Source organism: Galleria mellonella, unplaced genomic scaffold (genome assembly GCF_026898425.1).
Source record: "Galleria mellonella isolate WM207_F2 unplaced genomic scaffold, CSIRO_AGI_GalMel_v1 utg654, whole genome shotgun sequence".
In the NCBI taxonomy this organism is placed as follows: domain Eukaryota; kingdom Metazoa; phylum Arthropoda; class Insecta; order Lepidoptera; family Pyralidae; genus Galleria; species Galleria mellonella.
This window is the reverse complement of record NW_026442139.1, coordinates 1,188,623-1,212,391: the sequence shown is the minus strand read 5'-3', so window position 1 is coordinate 1,212,391 and position 23,769 is coordinate 1,188,623. Positions and strand designations below refer to the sequence as shown.

The 23,769-nt window shown below is 41.5% G+C and overlaps 1 protein-coding gene across 1 annotated transcript in view; it reads right to left on the bottom strand.

Moving 5' to 3' along the window:
* LOC116412780 (laminin subunit alpha-1) overlaps window positions 1–23,769 on the bottom strand; it is a 226,833-nt gene that overhangs the window by 6,194 nt on the left and 196,870 nt on the right. The window contains exons 18-42 of the mRNA XM_052900805.1: window positions 22,009–22,115; window positions 17,111–17,282; window positions 15,587–15,748; window positions 14,553–14,737; window positions 14,010–14,210; window positions 13,677–13,925; window positions 12,935–13,113; window positions 11,811–12,072; window positions 10,905–11,055; window positions 10,360–10,566; window positions 9,358–9,866; window positions 8,715–8,951; window positions 7,891–8,129; window positions 7,147–7,385; window positions 6,730–7,014; window positions 6,357–6,523; window positions 5,817–5,987; window positions 4,894–5,048; window positions 4,084–4,362; window positions 3,264–3,465; window positions 3,032–3,191; window positions 2,507–2,751; window positions 1,821–1,995; window positions 1,499–1,614; window positions 631–806 (exon numbers count right to left, since the gene is read on the bottom strand). Coding sequence (XP_052756765.1) covers window positions 631–806; window positions 1,499–1,614; window positions 1,821–1,995; window positions 2,507–2,751; window positions 3,032–3,191; window positions 3,264–3,465; window positions 4,084–4,362; window positions 4,894–5,048; window positions 5,817–5,987; window positions 6,357–6,523; window positions 6,730–7,014; window positions 7,147–7,385; window positions 7,891–8,129; window positions 8,715–8,951; window positions 9,358–9,866; window positions 10,360–10,566; window positions 10,905–11,055; window positions 11,811–12,072; window positions 12,935–13,113; window positions 13,677–13,925; window positions 14,010–14,210; window positions 14,553–14,737; window positions 15,587–15,748; window positions 17,111–17,282; window positions 22,009–22,115 — 5,230 coding nt within the window. The remainder of the gene's footprint in view (window positions 1–630; window positions 807–1,498; window positions 1,615–1,820; window positions 1,996–2,506; window positions 2,752–3,031; window positions 3,192–3,263; window positions 3,466–4,083; window positions 4,363–4,893; window positions 5,049–5,816; window positions 5,988–6,356; window positions 6,524–6,729; window positions 7,015–7,146; window positions 7,386–7,890; window positions 8,130–8,714; window positions 8,952–9,357; window positions 9,867–10,359; window positions 10,567–10,904; window positions 11,056–11,810; window positions 12,073–12,934; window positions 13,114–13,676; window positions 13,926–14,009; window positions 14,211–14,552; window positions 14,738–15,586; window positions 15,749–17,110; window positions 17,283–22,008; window positions 22,116–23,769) is intronic.

Here is a 23,769-nt window from a genome sequence, read left to right as displayed (position 1 = left end):
CAGTGTAAGTAAACAAAACGTCCCAATGATTCTTGTTTGTTTTTTTTAAATCGAGTACTAGAAGAGCAGCAGCCAGCTGAACCAACTGAACCACTGATACAGTTCGCCGGCTCGTAAAAAAAAAAATAAAAAACTAAAAAAATAAGCAACAGTTTTAGCTACGTTCTTCCGATTGCATAGCTAAGACATGGTTTCAATTTGAAGAGTAATATGGCAGCAAAATTACAGGGTCATCATCATAACCATCATCATCGTATCAGCCGTTAACTGTCCACTGCTGAACATAGGCCTCCCCCAAAAGGTGGGCTTTGGCTGTAGCTGCCACGCTTGGCAGGTAGATCACAGAGGGATAATCACAGTTAGGCTTTGGTGGTATTTTAAGAAGGATGCTGCTGTCTATCCTTCAACTATTAAATTCCCTTAGTCGGGAAAAGAAGAAATGGCCTATTCTGTGCCCAGACCACACGGTACAAAATTACAGGGTACAGAAACATAAAAACATAGTCCTCAAGATTAGTATTGCATGAGGATTAAAATAAAGCCTACAATCAACGGTTACCACTTTAGATGAGCTGTCAAAATGTAAACTACTCAAGTATCAAGAAAAAAAATTAAACATGAAAAACTTACTGTCCGTCCACGATAATATCAGCGATGGTACCAGTGAATCCAGTAGTGGGCACGTTGGGAATATTGGCGGTATCGTTATCTACGCCACCAACAAAGAAACCGTTGTCGCGAGCTGCGAAAGTTGACCCCGACAAAGGACCTTGTGCCAGCTTCTCATCATCCACCCATAGTTCTAGCTGAAAAAATTATAGGAAGTTAAACTTCGAGTTTTAAACGGTATAGCCAGGTAAAGAATATTTGGAGGCACAATTCAGATCACCGAGACACGAAGCAATTTAGAAAATTTATGATATAAACTAACCAGGGCTTCTAGACAAGTGGCAAGCGAATTCGTCGATAGAATCGATATCGCTAGCGAGTCCATGAGTTAGAATGTCATTTAGCGTTGCTATCTCATTCTGTCTTACGGACATGCTAGCGAAGTCGATTCTATCGACGAATTCGCTTGCCACTTGTTTAGAGGACTTGATAGGAAATCGATTTTGGAACTAAATTTATGCAAGACAATATGCAAGTTGAGATTATCTCTAGTCTGAAGTTTGAAAGCTTGAAAGAACTTAAAGTTTTATATGTATTATGCAAAATAAATAAATGTCTAGGGTGTGTGTTCTTCTAGCACGTAGAACTGGTGGCGAAACAGTATACTCTGTTATATCCATGGTGCTGCTCATGTCTATAGGCGACGGTTACTACTTTCCACCAGGTGGGCCGTCAGCTTGTTTGCCTAATTTTCATAAAAAATCTTTAGACCCGATCTATATTTTACTTCACACCCGACCTATGTATTAAGTGGCATCTTCTATAGCTTCTATTTACCTAGTAAGTATACTTTTTTATTCATATTAAATATACACAAATTATTATTCACCTGTTTATGAGCACGCAGTAATCGGACGGTGTGTAGTCTCCGGTCGTCGAATTTTGTACCGTTGGTGCGCAGACGCAACTCTTCTTTGCCCGCCGCAGCTATCACTTCCAGTTCACCTGCAAAAAATTAAGCATTAAGTTTAATCTATTAATAACTTACTGTTATTAGAAGATCCGTCTCTAGGTTATTTTAACAGGTCTTCAGGTAAGCGACTTTAAATTGTACATCCACCTGTAAAGCACTGACAGGATCATTGCATATATTTTAAAAAATAGTAAGTGTATAATTCGGCGATATAATTTGTAGGTGTACGAATACATACCGTTGACCATGAGTAGTGCGAGGTAGTGGGTGCGGTCGGCAGTGGGCGCGAGCAGCAGCAGCAAGCCATCTGCGGCGCGCGCACGAAACGATGCGCCCAGCGCGCCGCGCCGTCGTAGCGCCGTCCAGGGCAGCTCCACGAACCCGTTACCCTCGAACACCGCTGACCGCAGCACCTGCGGACAAGGCGTTACAGTATTTACCCATTGATTCATGGAATTAGGGATCCACTTCAACATGCTATCTTTTTCAGATCGTTACGAGTTCGACACTTGCAGCTGGATTTTGTGTGTTTATGGGTTTTGTATGTACATATTAAATATGTATTAAAATGCAATTTGAAATAGCAAACAAGCTGACTTGGCACAGACTGGAAACAGGTAGCTAACAATCGTTTGTATACAGACAAGATTAGCATCATGTATGTACCTCACAAAATATATAATTTTATGCATTTTTTGTTTTTATTTTTTAATTTCTTGTACATGTATCTTTTTTTTTATCTTTTTTCACTGTGCATTTATGTCTATTGTTGTTTGTATGCTGTAAGTAATGCAAATAAATTATTTATCTATCTATCTATCTATGTGTTGAGACATCAGAATCACGAGTGGGGCTGATCAACAAAGTTTTCTCTGGAAAAATAATCATATTTGCATCAAATAAAGGAAGTTAATATGAACTGACCCTGGTCCCGCAGGAGGGCTCGACGCCGTGCCTGCTGGGAGTGTCCATCAAGTCGTAGCCCTCGCGGTCGACGGAGACGGCGCCGAGGCAGCCGAGCAGCGCGGGCGCGGGGGCGGGGACGGGGCGGCGGGGCGGCAGCCCGCCCAGCCAGTAGGGCGCGGCGGTGAGGTCGGGCAGCGCGGCCGCCGCCTGCACGGGCGGCGACGGCGAGCCCAGCGTCTCCTCGCCGTTCACGCGCAGGCTGCCTGCCGACCATGCGCTCTGAGATATCGCCTACACGTATATACTCGTACAACTAAGCACAGCGATAACCCGTGCTGAAGAGGAACGGTTTTTACACGAACAATATCCTTTCCTGAGTCCTTCATCTTTGTTCATTTACAAAATAGTTTGGTGGCGGTGGTGGTTTTCTCTAATGAATGATAATGGAATGGTTACTCCGTTTGCACTGTCAGTATACATTGGTAAAAGTACCAGCGAGGGAGGCGGTGGTGGTTGTAAGCGGTGAGGGCAGCGGCACGGTACCTTTTTCGAGGTTGTTGGCTGCGAAGACGCGAATGGCCTGCACGTGCGCGGGCCGGCCGTCGCAGTGGCGGCCGCCGTCGGCGATGCGTAGTCGCGCGCCGCCGTACTGCACCGTGAACACCACGTGGCAGTCCTGCAGTGCCACCCACACCGACCGGTTCTGTGCATGGCGGATCAGTTAATAGGAACCCTGTTTTACAACATAAACATGTGCAGTACAGAGTATACGTACGTTAGCAGCGTCAAACGCCATGAAGAGTAACGCGTCGCGGTCTCGCGTGCGGAAGGTGAAGGCCAGGCTAAAGTGACGGCGGTCAGGTGCGCGCGGCGAGGCTCGCCTTAACTCTGCGTAGCCGGCGCCATCGAACCACGCCAGCGCTGCTTCCGCGCCACCGCCCGCTGCGCCACCACCCGCCACGCGTCCACCGAACCATCTGCCCAAAACCATATTAGCCCTTGTCTGTCGTAACGAAGAACAACTACTATGTGAGTTGCATTGATAAAAGTTTGTCACTATCAGCAAAATAGCCATAGGAAGGGATTGTTAGTAAATAGATAGGTTAGTCCCCGTTGTTTTTAATGTACCCTATCAGGTCGACCTCCACGCAAGATTATCGTTGAATTCATCATAATAGAATAACTGACCTGCTTTTATATCCACATCTATCATCTCTCACTGGTACTCTGCCAGTGTATACTGATAGCACAGGCGGGGTTACCATGCCATTTTCACCCATTAAAAAAAGCCATAGCTGCAAAGATGAGAATGGGTGTCTATCCTTCGTTACGCAAAGGTTGTTCGTTGACGAACTGTTCTTTGTTATGTCCCGTAACACTGGATCTCCAGTGTTACAAAGTCCTTTCATATAAGAATATATTACTTCCTTTTATTCTTTCAACACTTTACCCCTAAACAGACTCTTAAAATTTCTTTATTCTCACCTTATAATCGTCTACTTCTACATCTCCTAGTCCCGGAAATTAAAATAGACAATTTTTGAACGTTTGGTGACTTTCAAAATAAATATTTTGAATTTTAAATTTAAACTCACCTTTGCGTACAGCCCGTGCACTGAGCGTTCTTCGGCTGCTCCACGAAATTCCATAATCCAATAGTCTTGTCATCACTGTACAACGCGTGCACACACCCGGGCAGCCCGGGTAAGTGTGATATGCCGGGCAAATCGGATGCACCAGTCTTGCCCGGAGGCGGCGCCCCGAGCCAAACACGCGACGCTTGCAGCGTGACGGCTCCAGGGCCGCTGCTGTTGGATGCGGACACCACGCCCGCGCCTAACCGCTCCACGCGGAGGTGCACTGTGTTCCATACCCTACATTGGGTACATGACTATAAAGTATGGTACACATAATAAATAAACGGATTGTGTGATCTTGATGTTGCACTCGAAAAAAATTAATGTCACGTTAATATACTTCTTTTTTTATTTATGGCAATATTATTTTTGAGAACATGTTGCCAGTATCGAGTGTATATATTTAAATTGTTTTTTGTCATAGAAAAATTACTGGTTAGGAAAATATACAAAAGGCAATGTAGTAGGTAAATTTCGGATTACGATCATCGTTTTAAATCTTCTATGGATATTCTCATTTAAGATCCTGTCTCGCAATGAAACTAGGTTCCGTGGATCTGCAAGCAAATTGGAGTTTATTCATATGGCTAGCACAATAACTTTATACTTTTATTGTAAGACCTAAATTTCAGCTTTTTGGAAATCAGTTTTTAAAACTGTTGTCAATTTAATGTGTCTATAGGCGACAGTTATCACCTTTTATCTCGCCGTCAAATGTTTGCCATTCTGAGTATCATAAATTAGAAGACACTGTCATGACGAGATCACCTGTCGAGTTCGATCTTGTAGGTGGCATGGTCAGCGTCGTCTTGAGCTGGCTGCAGCTCCTGAGGGTGGCGAAGGTAGCCAGGACCGTCGCCCAGATCCCATCTAACGTGTAGCCGCTTGTCTTCTACACTTAAGTGTAGATATTTCTCGTTCCCCTTGTAAAAAAGGTTTAATTGAATATTCGTATGTTTCTAATATTAGTTGGTAAAATTGATAGGTGTTTGAGGACCTTCTAATTAATGTTATTACGAGAGCGTCGTGTTAAGTGCTATTCCACTTCTACCTATTGGGAAAAAGGATTGTTAGTAATGGGTCTAACATTTTTATTGCTAGCTATATATCCTATCAGGTCGATTTCCATACGGTTCCTTGTGGAAACCGTTATAGTTAATTCTTGTTGAATATTTGAATAATTAACTTGACGAATGAATGATTTAAAAGTGCTTGTAAACAGGTCTACTTGAGCAAAGATAAATTGGATATTTGGTAAATTCGTCACGATGGGCTAACTGACTTGTTTTTCATCCTCATTTATCATTTGTCACTGGTATCCCACTAGCATATATTGATAGTAAGGGCGGGGCTACCATTCTATTATTATCTATTAAAAAAATCCTACTTACTACAGTATAAAGCTGGCCAAGATGTATATAAGTTCATTTTTTGCCATGTTGGATTTAAATTTTGAGTGTTTCTTTTCTGACTAATAACAAATAAATGTCATTGACTACTCTATGAGACGTGGTTTATTCCAATCACCTTAATGAAATAAAATATAAATTACTTTAAAAATAGTTTTATCTTCTCTAATTTCGATTCGCGACCCATTTAGATCGCAAATGTTTCTTTATTATGTAACTATATAGTATGAACGCTTTTTTAAATCATTATCCGAGTCATGTACTGTGTTAGCGTGTACTTACGTGCGCGTTGTCGTCGTGCCCGTCGTCGAGCACGTAGAGCAGCGTGCCGGGCTGCACGTGCCGCTCGAACGACACAGCCAGCGCCAGCCGCCACGCCGCCGCCGACGGCGCCTCCCGCAAAAACGCGCGCGCGCACGTGCCGCTTGCCGCCGACGACACTGACACTGCGATCTGGTGGGCAGGGGCGTCATATCATCACATGTAACTCAAAACTGGTTATCCGTTTCGACTCGTGATGTTGATTATAATAAGTTAATTTTTCAAATAAAGTTTATAATAAACTTATATGATAAATTCGATTTAGTATGGGTAGGCGACTCACTCCGTAATCAAAGATTGAGTTAGTTTATATGTGAAATGTCGAGACATCGCAGATGACAATGTGGTAATCCTTTAGTTACGTCTTCCTGCTTATTTCATAAGGAATTTGGCATAAAAATAGTTTAGATGACCGCGCCGCGCTCCGCCTGCTCCCGGCCGTGCGACTTGTTGCTGCAGGTGCCGGTGACGGTGAGGGTGACGGTGAGGGTGAGTACGTACGGATGCGGCGGCATGGTGCGCGCGCGCCACGCGGGCGGCGAGCGAGCGCAGCGCGGGCGACAGCGCCGCGCCGCGCTCCGCCTGCTCCCGGCCGCGCGCCGCTGCCGCGCCCTCTAGCGCTGCTACCACTTCAACTTCACGCGCCATGTTTCCCCGGATCTGTGACACTGTTGTAATTTTTTTTTTTATATATCATGAATAAAAAAAAGCTGACGTCCTGCTCTACATACGCTCAAAATATGCTGGCAGACAGCACAAATAAGAGTGGAAGATTGCATTCCTCTGGTCATACACCCTTTTCCCCCATACCACTACTTGTCCAAACTTTGTTATTTACTAAAACATTTGCGGGATATTTCTCCTGATTACTCACCATGTTCCTGAGCAGCTCCGAGAGCAGTATCGCCATGCCGCTGTAACTCGACGAGCTGCCTACGCATCTGGTACTGCACTCGTCTCCGCAGCTCCGCCGCCTCGTCGTACAGCGCCCTCGTGGTCGCGAACACGCGGTCAGCCTGCCTCCCAGACTCCGCTAGCGTGGCGGCCACATTCGCTTGCGGCATTATTTCCAATTCCTGCTCCTGCCAGCCGAGACCTCGTAGCGTTACACTGACGAGGTCAGCCTCGTGGATAAGGCGGTCTAGTTGTGTTCGAAGTTCTACAAATTGTAACAAAAAATAACTTTCGAATTAGGTAGGGATTACAGCTCGAGATCTTTTCTAGAGAACATAAGAAAGAGTTTAGTTACTTCGATGTTTAGATCGTATGCTACTAATGAGAGAGTACTGACCATCAGCCTTGGCGAGAACGGCAGCTCCCTTTTTGCGCAGACCATCGGAGGAGCGAATGCCAGCAGCGGCGGCGCGCAATACGGGGTCGGGTCCACGGGCCATGGATGCGGCAGCGGCGGCAGCAGCGAGGGCGCTGTTGGCAGCCGCGGCCGCCTCGCGCACCGCTGCCGCTACCGCCGACCATGCGCGCGCAGCTGACATGCCCGGCGATGCAGCAGCGCGCGTACCCGCGAACAGTCTGTACACAGTACACACATATCACAGATCGAAAATTAAATCAGGATCTAAAAAATAATCTTTAAAGAGCGAGGACGAAGGACTTTCTTTACACAAAGAGAAGGGGCTCTCCACGTTTGAGGAGGAGAAACGCATTAATTGGCCATTGCCACATCAGATAGATCATCATTAATGAGAACCTGGCAGTACCTATAATGAACTTACTGATACAGAGATATTTTTAAAGGAGTTATTCAACTGGTTTAAAAATATCTCTGAACTAGTACTCCTTCTGTACTATAATTGGAAATGCCACTTGTCAGAAATTTGCGCGCAGAACTCCAACTCCCAATACAATTTCGAATTCTATCGTAAGTATATTTCAATGAAAATTTGCTTATGTAATAAATACGAAATGTTTATTTTTATGCGGAGTTAGTTCCTTTAGTAGAGAGAATTAAATTTCAAAATGTCTTTTTTTACAAGTCCAGTATACCACAATACAGTGGAACAGAAGTAGTGATTACCTTTTATATTCTTTGGCTTTCTCGCCCAGCATAGCGACGTGTCTTTCTGCATTTTCCAAGTATTTCTGTCGGTAAACTGGAGTAAGGTTATATAAGATTCCTTCCTTCTCCTCCGCAGCTGCTGTGAGAGTCTCCAGTTCTGCCGTCAGGCTTGGGAACTTGATGGCCACCGCCTGACTCCGTAATATTGCGGACGCTATCTCGTCTGTCAGGTTCTTTGCAGACAGCGATGTGATATCCTGAAAAGAGAAGACTATTAGATTTTAGAGATGTATCGTCCTCTTTTGAATGTTTACATATTTATTTGTTTCTCTTAAATTGCCCCTAAATACGAGAGCAAGTTACTTGTTTTGGTATACTACTTAGTTGGAATATAAAATCACTATTCAATTTAAAAACAAGTCGCCCTTTGCTGCAAAAAAATAGTGTTCTCAAAAATTTTAAAAATTTCAAAAAAATGAAGTAGAAATTTTTTTGAGAATATTCAATATTCAAAGAATAGTCTTTGAATATTGAGTTACATTAGTTTTTATGTTTTGGAAATTGGGTAGATTATATAGATAGAGTGTCTCCATACAAATGCTTCGATAAAAGCGTGTCAACTTTTTCATATAATTTTGCGTGATAAATAGTTATGAGTGATTCCTTTATAACTTCTATATTTATTTTGTCTCATAAATTCTGCACCTTTTTAATGTGCAAAAACAATTTTTTTTGACAATTAGCTGACAAAAAGTTGACCGATTTTGATATTCGATGCTCTATCTATATAATCTAAGGGTAGGACAAAATCTAGTTTTAAATTTAAAAACATGTAAACTAACCTCCAGCATGAGTCTGCACCTCAAGCCAATATCTCTGACTGTGGCCAGTCTGGGCAGTACGCGCGTGCCGACGGCGGTGACCACCTCTCCCGCTGTCCACACCGTATCCGCCAGTCTTGTCAGGTCCTCCCCCTTGCGGTCCCACTCCATTAGTGCGTTTTGCAATGTTCGTACTCGTTTGTACATGTCGTCGATTAGTCGGTTGTTCTGTTGCACTGAAGCCGATTGGAGATGTGCCTGAGAAGATGAGGGAGATCTTAAATATTCGAGGACTATGTCTAGCTTTAGCCTTATTTAAACCATTTTCAAATATAATACTGTTGTATAAATTATAAAATTAGCCAGTTCCAAAGAAGGTCTAGCTAAATTAACGTGATATGAAGATTAGATAATCCTCCAGACCCGAGAAGGATCTTCGGAATAGGGGTGTACAAGAGCCAAGTTATGAAAGTGAATAAAGCAACAGATGAATATAAGGAAAAAATGCTTTTAGGACTCCATTTTTTCTATCTATTACCCTAGAAGATAGAGTATACATTAATTCACACTTTTTATCGAGGATATTTTTGACATACTCGAAGAGTTATTACTTTTCATTTCTGTCAGTTTTAAAAAAAACGTAAATAAGTAATCTATAACTTACCGTATTAAATACATCATTCACTGATCCAATGTAATCGATCAATTTTATATCATTAATTTGCCTAAGTAACTTCCTCGCTTCTTTCAGCGCTTTGTGCGCGCTAAGATGTCTTTCGCCTTTTGAAAATTCGTTCAAACGTGCTACCTGTTCACTTATTTGCCTTCTTTGTTTGAGCACTTCATCTAACGCATTCATGCTTTCTACATTCATAGATTGTGAATAATTTTGTATTCTAAAAGCTTCTTCTTTCAGTTGGTGCGCCTCTGTAAATACTAGATGTTCTTCGCTTTCTAGATTAGCTATAGAGTTTTCGATGTATTGCATTTGTGTCATGTCTGTCCTCAAGTTTTTTAGTTCGTCGACTAGTTTAGAAGAGTTGTGAGCAAATTCTAGCAAGGCTGGAAATGGTTTTGGTATCCTGCTGAGTTCTGTGGGGTTGGCGCGTGCTCGTAGATCTCGGGTTAAATCTTCTGCCGCATCTAAGAGGGTTTGCGTGCAGTTGTCGCAAGCTGTAAGGTAATTGATAATTTTTTATAAAGTGACGTTATGAGTTTATTTATTACGTACGTGCCAATTAACAACCGGTTAATGAAATAACTGGAATTTTTACACAGATAACGTCTAAAACCTTTAGTTGTTATTGTAACAAAATAGACCGTGTGCTGTTTTAGGAAAAGATCAAAAGTTATGGAAGTAAATGTGGCAGAATGTGATAATAATAATTATTATATCACATATTAACTGTTCATTAATGAATAAAGATTTTCCCCATAAGGTGAATTTTACCATTTGTTGCTCAGTACGCGGATTGTTAAAAGCATTAAGTTTTTAGTATACAAGGTAGGTCTATCTTCGGACATACTGTGCAGACTGTGCGGTGAGAAATCGGAATTCATGGAATACTTGATGTGCAAAGATATCAGACGTAGCGGTCTCGTTGTTTATTATGCGATCAAGTGTTCGTTAGTCTCTTCTTCAGAAAGGAAGGTGTAGTATACTGACGCGTGCAGCCGTCGTGGCCCATGTAGGTGCGTGGCGCTGCGCAGAGAGAACAGGTGGGCCCGGCGGCGGGCGGCCGGCAGCGGCACGTGCCGCGTGCGTCGCAGCGCGCCGACAGCGCCCCGCGCGGGTCGCACGCGCACGCCGCGCACGCGTCGCCCACGCGCCGCCAGCCTGCTGCACACCGCTCGCATTCCGCGCCCGCGTACCCTGCACAGCGCACCACGCTCTACTTCACACCGGCTCGAAGGACCAAATGTTGAGCCTCTAGTCATCCTAATTACGAGTAATTTATTGTGGAGGTGAGGCGGGATATTGTTGAAGACAGTGAAATACGTTGTGATTTCTTTACTTTTCAGATAAAAAAAAGAATTTTCCAAATCGGTTCAGAACTGACAGATTTATGGTGTAACAAACAGAAAGGAAATACAATCGAATTAAAAACCACCAACTTTTTGAAGTCGGTTGAAAATAGAACAACTCAGTATGAGATCTTTTAAAAAATATATAAAAAGGTCGGTGTGGGTGTGTTGGTACTATGTACATACCGGGTTTGCAGAGGCACTGCAGACGTCCGGCGATCAGGCGGCAGCCGGAGGCGCCGGGCGCGCAGGGACAGGGTCGGCAGGCCGGCGCCGCGCCGTAGTAGCCCGCCGCGCACTCCGCGCACCGTGCTCCGCCCGTGCCGCCCGTACAGTTCTGTGGGCGACGGCCATGCGAGAACACGTGATAGGCATAAGATACTTCTTATTGGATGATAATGGAATCGTAACCCCGACTGTACTATCGGTATACACTGGCGGGGCACCAGTGAAAGAACTCAACTAGGATTAACCTTGGTGGTTTCCAGGGGCAACCAGGTTGAGGTCGACCTGACAGAGTATATTGCTAGTAATGGGGCTATTACCAACGATCCCTTTCCTCCAACCATGTCTGGTTAGCCTATCGTGACAGACTCACCAATAATTAATCACGATGTTGTTCAGGGGGAAACACGTGGATGTTGACTTAACTGGGTAAATTGCTAGCAGCCAGGATTAACGATTTCTCTCCCTAGGCATAAGGCATGACACCTTGTTGAAGTTCACACATGATGACATGATACATAAGATTGCATGCGAGAGCATGACGCTGTTCAAAATAGATGGGAGATTCTGATTAATTCAAGCATGTTCATTGATACACTAACACGGCTTTCATAAGCAACTTAATGGGAATAACCAAGCAGTCGCCTCTGAAAGAATCTTAGATGGTAGCCTATCCGCTGTAGTTGCAGTGCTGCGCTTGGCAGTCCACACTGATGACGATAATCCTATAGAAACCAAATGGGACAATCTCCAGTGACGGGTTTGTTTGTTGCAGTTACATGGCTGAACTTAGTCATCTATCCTAAAAATAATCATCTAATATAGAGACGTTTATATGATTTTGAGTAGTAACAAAGTGAGACTGACCAAGCAGTCGCCAGTGACAGGATCGCAGGCGGTAGCCCTCCCGTTGCAGTTGCAGGGCTGCGCTTGTCCGTCGAGTGTGATGACGATGGTGCCGTCTCTGAGGTGAATATTCTGGCGTATCGGTGGCAGCCAGTAGCCGCGCGCGGGCCGCTGGCACGAGTCAGATGCGAAGCCCGACGTGCAGTCGCAACGCTCCACCCCTAACGCCGGCTCAGAACGGCTTAAGCCTGGGATCGCCGTGTCCATTGATACGTTGAGGAGTCTGTTATGGATATTATAGCGTGAAAATTTTAGTATCTATATCTTCATGCAAAATCTTTTGTGGTTTGGCTTGAAATCATGCCAAAAACATCGAATGGCAAAAAACTCTAACCCTATATACGTCTCTTGCTTTCTGCACTTTCATATCTCGTCTTGAAAGACTTGAACAAGGTTTAAAATATACATCACACATATACATATACATCACGCTTATCTTTCATTAAGGTAGACAAATACAACGGAAACAATTCTTCGGTCCTTAAAACTTCAGATAAAAATATCGCTCGTTTTTGCATCGAGTTAAAGAGTCATCTACGCCTTGGATAATGGACATTTGGTCAAAGACAAAAATTCTCTTATGCAACTTATGCATGTAATTTTGGTGTTTCATTATGACAGATAGCGAGGATTGTTAGTCGTCGGACTTAAAAGCCTGGGCAGATCAGTGAAACACAAAAAGCAAAATTTTGATCGTTGTCAAAATGTCTCTTGTCTGCCAGAACAGTGCAGATTGTATGTTTCATTGGTAAGTAAGTATCCTTCACTAGTGGAAGACTTTGTACAAAATTCGTTTATTTGGGTACCTCTGTCCTGTTCGTGTATTTACCGTGAAACAGTTATGTTTGCATGATTGTGTTTCGGTATGAAGGGTGGGATATGGCAGTGAATTGACAGGGTATAGAGAAATAACTGGCAATGCATGGGGGGTATCATGGGCGAAACAGAACACTCTGTTATGTCCATGGTACTGCTCATGTCTATAAGTGATGGTTACTACTTTCCAACAGGTGGACTGTCAGATTGTTTACCATTCTAAGTTCCATAATAAAAAAAATGTTGGTTTGGTGCATCCAGATACTCACAGCGCATGAACGTTGTCCCTGGCAGTGGGTACTCTGGTGGTGACCCGCAGCAGGATCCGGTCGAGTTTCCCCAGGACCACCATGAGAGCGGAGCGGCTGGCCACGCCGCCGCGATCCCGCACGCGCCATAGCGACTCGTACAGTCGTACTGAGTGCGTGCCGTTCTTGGCTGGCACACGCTGAGGATTATATGAAGAGTTAGAGAAATAAATTTATTTCTTATATTCAGTGAGATAGCTGTGAACTAAGAAGCCCTACACATGCAAGAATACAAATGAGAGTTCCGGAAGTACTAGAGGAAGCCCTTAGAAAATTAGTGTTATTCTATTAACATAATCTACAGGATTTATTTTCGGAGCGCTTGTTGCTTTTATTGTAATGTTATTGCTTATAACATATTTGTATGATCAATTACAAAGAAAAGAAACAGTAACTTAGAGATTATAGGGCACGGAGTTATAATACTATAAATAGATACTCTTTATTGTTTCCTCGAAAAGATTACAATAGTAAACTTATTATAGATACAAACAATTATAAGAAATGATCACAGTGAGAAAACAATAGGCGACCTTATCGCTAAGAGCGATCTCTTCCAGACAACCTTTGCATGGAGAGGAGTAATTATAAACAGTTTGATCGGAGGGACGATGAAAATTCTATCATTTTAAAATGCATATAGAGATGTAACAAAAAAATATATTTTGCCATTCTAAGTATCATAAAAATCTTAGGCATTTACCTCAAATTGTTCCAGCACGATATCTTTACTATATAACAAGACTAGCGGGAACCGTCTTCTGGTTTCTAGCGGTAACTCCTCGCCGCCCTCCTCTTCTACGGTGAATCGCAGCGCTCCACCGTACGACGTGACGCGGTCGCCAAGGAACCGCTTGTCCAGCTCCACGTAGACCGGCACTGGAGGCCAGGGGAGGGAGATGGTCGCATCGGGGGAGTGCGTATGAATAGCTAGCGGAGAGTTTTGATCCATCTATTGTGTGAAATAGAAAATAACATTTAGTGTTTCTTTTTTCTGTTGCATTCATGGTTTTAAGAGATGATAATAGAAACCTACCGTAGTGATCTGATCTTCGCCCCTGAGTAGCGTGACGTGTTGAGGAACGGCGACGTGCAGCGCGGACCTGGTGAGCGCGGCTTGGGAACAGTGGGCAGCGCGGCCGAAGCAGAAGCACGCCGTGCACCCAACCGGGTTGTGTGCTGACAGTCCGAAGGTGCCGTCCAAACATTTGTCGCATTTGTCACCCACCACGTTCTCCTGTAGAAGTAAGATTATGCAGCTTTCTTGTCTAAGTTTCAACTTAAAAATAATGGTTTGATTTGAAGATATTTGATGTTTTCTATGTGGCATAGGTCCCGACCAAACCCTTTCTTTCCGGTGGGTGTCGTAAGAGGCGACTAAGGGAATTTAATAGTAGAGGGATGGGCAGCAGCGTTCCTCTTGGAACATCACCAAAGCCTAACTGCGGATGCCAATCTGTCTGCCAAGCGTGGCAACTACTAGCAATCCCCCTCTTTTGGGGGAGGTTTTACAGATACAGTATTCTGACCGATTAACTAAGAATTAGGATGTCAATGAAGTTTGTAGTAACAGCCTCACCTTGCAATTACACCGTCCGTGCTCATCACAGCCACAAGTACCATTCTCACAGTGCAGGGTGCCGACGGGCGAGCAGTCGCACGGCCGGCACCGAGGCCCATAGTGGCCCGTAGCACATCTGTCGCACCCCACGCCGGTCCAGCCCAGCCGACATTTGCACTGTCCTGATACTGGGTCGCACATATCTGTAAAACAATTAATACGGAAAAATGATAAACGCTGCTTCTGTAAGCATTTTTATGTAACTTAGAATGGCAAACAAGCTGACGGCCCACCTGATGGAATGTGGTAACCGTCGCTTACAGACATGAGTAGTATTATGGACTTATCAAAGTATACTGTTTCGCTCATAATACCTCCCATGCGTTGCCATTCCTGAGGACTCAGGTGTTATTTCTCTGTACCCTGTAAATTCACTGCCATATCCCACCCTTCAAACTGAAACACAGCCATGCAAACACACCTGCTTTATGGTAGAAACACGAATGGAACAGAGGTGCCCAAGCGAACGACTTTTGTACAAAGATTTTCTCTGATGAACATACGAGTACAATTATATTTAAGAAACCTCTGGTTTATCTCTTTTATTAGAAATTGTATCTATTTATAATGGGCTAATTTACATTCAACCATTACCCTTGAAAGTTCAGTTCATTTAGATTTTCATGATGATTGCGTTTGCTGGATGGTGGCTTGACGGCATTCTTTGATAAAATAACTAAAAAAAACAAGAGTAAGAGAACTAAAATTATATTCAAACATTGATGAGTTACCAAAGAATGCTTTTAATTATCCCCAATCATGTTAAAACTAAACCAAAACGGGAAGAAAATGAATTTGCTGATTTAATAGAAATCCTTATTTACATGTTTCTACTTAAAATTCAACGATCCGAGAACATTCCAGATTCGCTGTGTGGTTGTTAAAACTAGAACAGTCTACAGCGTTGTTGATCGAGCGTTTATCTTCTACCAGACCTTAGATCCTTTGATCTTCCTTGGACAATCCAACTAGTGCACTACTAAGATACTTACTGAATATAGCTCCAGCGCCACATCTGCAAGGCTGACAGCCGTTCTGTTTTGACCAATAGCCAGGCGCGCACTGCCGACAACCAGGACCCCGGGAACGCGGCGGACACACGCACTGTCCAGTGTCCGGGGAACACACCTTGCCGTCCGTGCACGTCGGACAAGCTGAAAAGTGATGGTTTGGATGGCTATATATATTTACATAGCCTGTATAGAATAGGCCACCTCTTCTTTTACCGTGGGTGTTGTAAGAAGCGATTAAGGGACGGCAAGGGATGGATAGCAGCGTCTCTCTTTAAACATTTCTAAAGCCTAACTGCGGTTGTCAATCTGCCTGTCAAGCGTGGCAACTACTGGCAAATCCCCCCAAAGGTTAGGCTTACGTTCAGCAGCGAAGAAATAAAGGCTGATATGAAGATACATTTATATCAGGTAATATACATTGTAAATAAAGAAAATCAAATGTCAACGACCTGTATTAAATTGTTTGTTTATTTTCTTATTTATTTTGTTTATTTTTGTATTAAATAAATAAGTATTAGAATAAAAGATACATTACATTTTTAATTATGACCTTTTGGAACATAACCTCATCCAATTGGGGGGAAGGGATTGTTAGAAATGGAGTTTGACAGCCCCATTGCTAGCAATATGCCCTATCAGGTCGACCTCCACGTGGTTCCCCCTGGAAACCATCGTGAACAATTCTCGTTGAATTCGTCACGATGGGCTGACTGTTTCATCCTCATCTATCATCATTCACTGGTGCCCCGCCGGTGTATACCGATAGCGCGGGTGGGGTTACTATTTCATTATCACCTATAAAAAAAAAACACATCCAATTGGGGGGAAGGGGTTGTTAATAATGCGGGTTACCAGACCCATTACTAGCAATGTGCCCTATCTGGTCGACCTCCACGCGGTTCCTCCTGGAAACCATCGTGCTGAATTCCAGATGAATCCATCACGATGGGCTTACTGACCTGTGTTCTTATTCTCAACTGTCACCCTTCACTGGTGTCCCGGCGGCGTATACCGTTAGCGCAGGCGGGGTTACCATTCCATTATCATTAATAAAAAAAAACTACATCCAATTTGGTGCAGTAGCTTTTTAGATGTCGGAAAAAATAAACGGACAAAAAAAAAAGACAAAATTTCTAAGAAACATTGTTTAAGCTTCTATTGTCTTTATTAAGATCCCTCATACTTATATATTTTTTAAATGTCTTCTATGACATCGTATGCTTAAAATTTTATTGTACGTAAATAGATAAGTAATTGAGTAAGATAATTTGCAAAAAATGCTTTTTTAATTATACAGCACTATCATACCTACTTGTACAACAATTAGTCCATTACCTTAAGGTTGTCTTGAAAAGATTGCTCTCAGCAATAAGACCGCCTCACTGTACTTATACAACTGTATCGTTGTGTTTGTAAATTGTCTTGCTTATTTCCTATATTGTATAATGCAAATAAAGTATACTCATTAATTCATTCATAAGTAATCATATTATTGTAACTCACGTAAACAGCCCGCAGGTCTGAAGCCATAATACCCTGGTAGGCAGTGGTCGCACTGCGCGCCTCCTACTCCGGATGCGCACGCGCACATCCCAGTGACGGGGTCGCAGGCGGCAGCGCCCGCGCCGCACTCGCACCGCCTGCACCCTCCCTGCTGTAGGCCCCAGTAACCCACCTGGATAAAAATAACAGTAATATAATTAATTAGTGTATTGTATCTCAATAGCCGTTAAGTATCAACTGCTGGGGGAAGGGATTGTTAGTAAATTGGAAGGATAGTCCTTATCGCTATCCAGCCACGCAGAGAGAACTGTGTGGAGGTATACCTGATAGGGTATATTGCTAGCAATGGGGCTGTTAAACTTCATTGCTAGCAATCCCTCCCCCCACTGGTCATTTACCATCGCTTCACTCACAAGTCGCTTTCCTATAATATCATGGTGATAAACTTATGTCGCCGCACATCTCCTATTAGCATGGAAATTTCAGGAACTACACTTTAATGGACTTACCTATAATGCCATAAAAACTAGCTAGTCAATATTAAAGAGAATAAGTCTTTGTAAACGTATCTTATAGCAGTCTATAAGATTGCTATATTATTAGATTTATTTATTTATTCTTTTATGACCACATTACAAAAAAAATGTCTGGTACAAAAGGCGGACTTAATACTATATAGCATTCTCTCGCAGTCAACCTTTGGCAAAACAGAAAATTTTATTAGATTGCTATATAGATTGCTATGGGAGAGGCATAGGTTCCAGCAGTGGACAGATAACGGCTGAATTGATAACGATGCTATTTATCTTGTAACAGTAATAATTTTTATATTATTTATATAGTTATTTAAAACAGGACTTAAAGCTTATTCACAAAAACATAACGATAAATTAATGACAATTATTAAGCCTTACAAGCTTTTAATAAGAGATAATTTTGTTTCGAAAAGTACAAGACCAATACGGGAGTAAATCTGTCGACTGTGAAGGAATGAACAGTCCTTGTAATATAGGTATAATATAATTTATGAAGTACAAAAAAGCGGTCTTATCGATATAGCAACTATTTGCATACAAACTTTGGGTAGAGTGAAAAAAAAAAGACAGTAGAGATTTAGCGCAAAAAGTGTAACTAATATAAAAAAAGAAAAGGCTAATGTTATTAAAACATATGCAAAAAAAAAAAAACAATATATATCATACATTTAAATATATTATATATTTATCTTTGTATTATTATTTACGTGGTACAATAAAGAATAAATAAATAAATAAGGACGAGTCAAAAATACCTTTTTTTGTAATTTTGATTCAGAAAGATGTATCATCAAAGAAAATCAAATAGAAATTCGAACTGGGAAACTCAATATTTTATTAGCCAATAGAATAGATTATATATTTACGTCTCCATGTTTTATAAGCTACGACATACCCATTCAATTCACAATCCCATATCATGAAATACTAAAGTCTACGATTAGAAACTGCAATGCTTCATAAACTGTAAATTCAATCGGTTTCAATTCTCAGTAAGTCTCCTAATACATACATATTATCATTACACAATTGTTCGGATTATATGAAAATGAAAATACTAACTCCACAATGGGATTTAATGCTGAATTGTAGCGCTTTAGAAATCGTATTAACATGTGTTAGAACTTTCAAAGCGACACGTCGCCTGCCAAAGTCGTTTAGCAATTTTCAATGAAGCATATAATGTTGCTTGCATTATTACTCTGCAAATAGCTGATCCATAAATTTGTGGTTTAGTTTAGAATTCTGTTGGAGTTGCAAACGGCATAAGTTTATAATTGGTGTAGTTCTATCAATAGAACTGTGTAAGTTATCGATTCGATTCCTCAGCAGTTATAAAATAGCTTTAGAAGTATAAGAGAGTAGTTTAAATTCTCTAATTTGTTTAGATAAATAAAAAAGTGGCATTATTTATTATTATTTTTTTTTTTTTACAACACAGGAGGCAAACGAGCATGCGGCTCACCTGATGGTAAGTGACTACCACCGCCTATGGTCACCCACAACACCTACGGCATTGTAGGTGTGCTGCCGGCCTTCTAAAAAGGAATATGCTCTTTTCTTGAAAGTTATGTTGTCGTATCGGTTCGGAAATACTGCTGCTGTAAGTTGATTTCAAAGAGTGGTTGTGCGTGGGAGAAAGTGCCTTGAAAAACGCACAGTGGAGGACCGCCACTCGTCCATTATTGAAAGATTTGCTTTTTTTTTTTCAGGCAAAATAACCTGTGACACTGCGACCTTCCCATGATCTTTTGTGCTCGCTCTTTTTATAAAGTTCGCTGCTAATTCCTATCAGTGATAAGAATTTTAAGATGTGTTTTTTTATTTTCGACCACTTGATCTGGGGAATTTTTAATAGAAATACTTGCAACACTGAAAAATGGCGCGATCTGTTAAAAAAAAAGTATTTCTCGACTAAAAAGACATTTTTGACTACCTGTTTTTTGTTCCATTTTTGGGACTCGATGCTCGATCTTATTTAGGCACATGCAGTCAGACACATTCAAAGATTAAGAATGTATCAAGGATACACCTGCGCCGTAGAACCGTTTGACGTTTATTGAAATTTTAAATGTAATGCAAATGTTACCAGCCTTGTGGTATGCGATCTCTTTACACTGTAATTCCTCAATCACGAGACTTGTATTGATCCATTTATTTACATCGCGAGTGTACAACGGGACCTCGTGGAAATCCGCGGCGAGTGTTCCACATCGATAAATCAGGTACCGTCTGAATGACATTTAATTGAATAAACAGCGGCCCATTCCATCGGCCAATTATTGATATTATAACCGCTCGCAAATTCCGCTCCGGTACCCTCATTCCGCTTTTATAGCTTGCAAATGTCACCGAGGCATTTGCGGGTTGTGTATAGGCAGTAGGGTTGCCAGATAAAAACGTACTTTTCCTGGAAATCCTTCAGAGGGAACAAACAAACTCGGAGTTAAGTTTAACAATAGGAGGTTGCGTGATTCGTGTGCATGCATACCTCTACCTTACACTTTTTTTGCTTCCAAACGGTGCATGACTGCATTTTGCACTTTCAAGTTAATTAAAATTCAACCTTATGAAAAAGAAGTTTCATACAAAAAAAAAGTGTAAAAAGTAAACTTAATACCGTATAGTGTTGTTAGTTTAACTTGTTAAATATAGACATATAATTATTTCGCAATTAGTATTAAAAATATAAATTCTCCCGGATGTTCCGGACATCTGGCAACCCTATCTGCTGGCAGGGAACTCAATTTTGAACGGGTTATATTCTTGTGAACGGAACAAATTGTTGCAGGCGTGGCAATTACGAGCAAATATTATGTGCTACAGAAAAAATCGTAATGACACGATGTTCCACATTTTTTTCCCATGAGGTATCAAATTATTTTTTGATGTTATTATCACTGTAAAATCAGTATCGATTTGTTTAAGGTCGTAAACAGAAGTATATTGGAAAGGGGAGAAAGAATTTGTTTTTTATTATTAATGGATGATAATGGAATGACAACCCCTGCGTTAACGGTATATGCTGGTGGGGCACCGGTGAGGGACGATAGGTGAGGATGAAAAGGCAGGCCAGTTAGCCCATCGTGATGAATACATCTGGAATTCAGCACGATGGTTTCCAGGGGGGACTACGTGAAGGTCGACCTGGGTGAACATATTGCTAACAATGGGACTGGTAGTCCGCATTACTAACAATCCCTTTCCCCAGGGGGTATTTGTCACAGAAAAGAATTGTTTAGTACTGTCCCCATTACTAGCAAAACACCCAAACAGGTCGACCTTTTTTTTATACAACTTAGAATGGCAAACAAGCTGACGGCCCACCTGATGGAAAGTGGTAACCGTCGCCTATAGACATGAGCAGTACCATGGACATAACAGAGTATACTGTTTCGCCCATGATCACCCCCATGCGTTGCCATTCCTGAGGACTCAGCTGTATCCTGTACGCCATATCCCACCCTTCAAACCGAAAGACAGCCATGCAAACACAACTGGTTTACGGTTGAAACACGAATAGGACAGAGGAGCCCAAGCAAATGACTTTTGTACAGTTTCCCTCTGGTGACACAATATTTAATTATATTAGTCATTGTTTTCAACAAGGTGGTTATCTTGATCTATGTAGTATATAAATATATATAAGTAGGTAGATTATGGTCAGCAATAAATTGATCAGATAAGTGGATATATCACAGGTGTATTACGAGTCACGCATGAGTCAAGGAAGTGATGATGAATTTGTGGTTTCTTGATAATCAACGTGATAAGGGAATGTCAGCGAAGATTTTAAGGTTGTCATTAGAGATTGACGTATGGATGCATTTTTATTACATATCTAACCAGAGGGAGCCTTTGTACAAAAGTCGTTTGCTTAGGATTGTTAGTATAAGGGATGTGTGAGGAGTGAGGAATGATGGGTGAGGATGAAAGCAGATCGATGAGCCCATCCCAGGTGGGACTACGTGGAGGTCGACCTGATTATTGCTAGCAATGGTGCAGTTAAACCTCATTATTAACAATCCCTTTCTCCCGGAAAGCATGTGGTGGCCCATTCTACGCCGGGAGCACACGGCATGAGATACGGATGATTTGTCACACAAATACCTTGTAGGTGGGGGAAAGGGATTGTTAGTAATGGAGACTAAGAATCCCATTGCTAGCAATATACCCAACCAGGTAGACCTCCACGCGATTCCCCCTGGAAACTATCATGGTTAATTCCTGATGAATTCATCATGATGGGCTAACTGGCCTGTTTTTATTCTCACCGATCACACTTCACTGGTGCCTCGCCAGTGTATATCGTTAGCGTAGGCGAGGTTACCATACAATTTCCATCCATAAAAAAACAAATACCTCGCAGGTGTCGCAGGCGCGACCCGTGACGTGCGGCTTGCACCGACACTGGCCCGTTCGTATGTCGCACACATTGCTCTCGGCGCCCAAGCTGGAGCAGTTGCAACCTGGAACAATGCAGAAATAGGTTTTCATTGCTGTCATACTCAAAACAAGCTGTACCTGGGATCTAAATGTAAAGCTAAATATTAGCAATGGAGTTTGAGCCCCATTACTAGCAATATGTCCTATTAGATCAACCTCCACGTGTCTCCCCCTGGAAACCATCGTGAACAATTCTTGTTGAATTCGTCACGATAGGTTAACTGATCTGCTTCATCCTTACCTATCATCCTTCAATAGTGCCCCGCCGGTGTATACCGTTAGCGGTGGTGGGATTACCATTCTATTATCACCCATTAAAAGAAAAAAAAATGGGTATAATGATAAGTTGACGATGAAGGTCCATTTTGAACATGAGAAAGCTCTTTATATGTTGTTCTTGGGATTCATTACTGAATAATGTTTTAAAAGGTTGATTATAACTTTGATTTTGATTTATATTATATAATAAAATATATAATCTTATATATAAAATTCTCGTGTCGCGGTGTTTGTTACCAAACTCCTCCGAAACTGCTTTACCGATATTTATGAAATTTTGTGTGCATATCGGGTAGGTCTGAGAATCGGCCAACATCTATTTTTCATACCCGTCAATGATAAGGGTGACCCACTCCAAAATATATTTTTTTTTGACAATTTTTTTATTTTTATTTTATTATAATTTAGTATTGAAAAATACATACAACTTTAAATTTTCATCGTTTTACGATCAACCCCTGTATTTTATTTGCGATTTTAATATTTCGCAATAAGTAGTAAAACAACGTTTACGGGGTCAGCTAGTGTTCTTATATAAGTTGTTTAGGAACAGAATTGACTGTTCTCAGTTTCTTGCCAAATTTCATTTTCCATTGCCCGTGCACTATCCCCGTAGTTACATCAGTCTAATGTCCGTGCCGTTCCGTAGAACTGTTCTTGGTGCCAACTCCACTGTACCACGTCTTTGCAAGCTGTTGAATGACTGCAAGCAACACTTGGATATTCACTTCGATACAGAAGGGGATTTCTATAGGAAAGCACTGCAGTTAATTTAAATAGCTAAAACTTATGTGAAGCAATCATCTACAGAATCTAAAAAACTATACCAATGTTAAATACTTCAAGAGATTGTTATACCATGTTATTGTTTTTGTTAATTAGCACGCTGTGTTTCATTTAAAATGATTGTACACTAAGTATAAATAGACAGTAATTTTAATATTAAATCTTACCAGTGTAACAGTTGCTGGGAGACCAAATAAAGATAAAAATAAAAATATTTGCAGTGATCTAAAAAACTAGTAATTAAACATGTTTGTGAGATTATAAACATTAATAAGTTAACTGTGTAAAGTAGACGCTGTTTCAACTAACCGCCGATCTAGATATCTAGGCGCGGTTAAAAAGCCGAGATTAGTATAAGGTTGTGCGTAGGCTTTTTAAAAGAGAATTTAGTTATCGTATATATATATATATATATATATATATATATATATATATATATATATATATATGTGCACGACGCACCTTTTTAGTTTCTTTTTTAAATTTATTAAAAAAGATGTTTTGTTTGTAATTTGAAGTGTGTGTCAGTTTAGGTTTTTGTTTTGGCTTCGCTTTTTTACTCCGTTGGTTTGCTATGTACATTTTTTATATAATTATATTATCTTTCTAAAA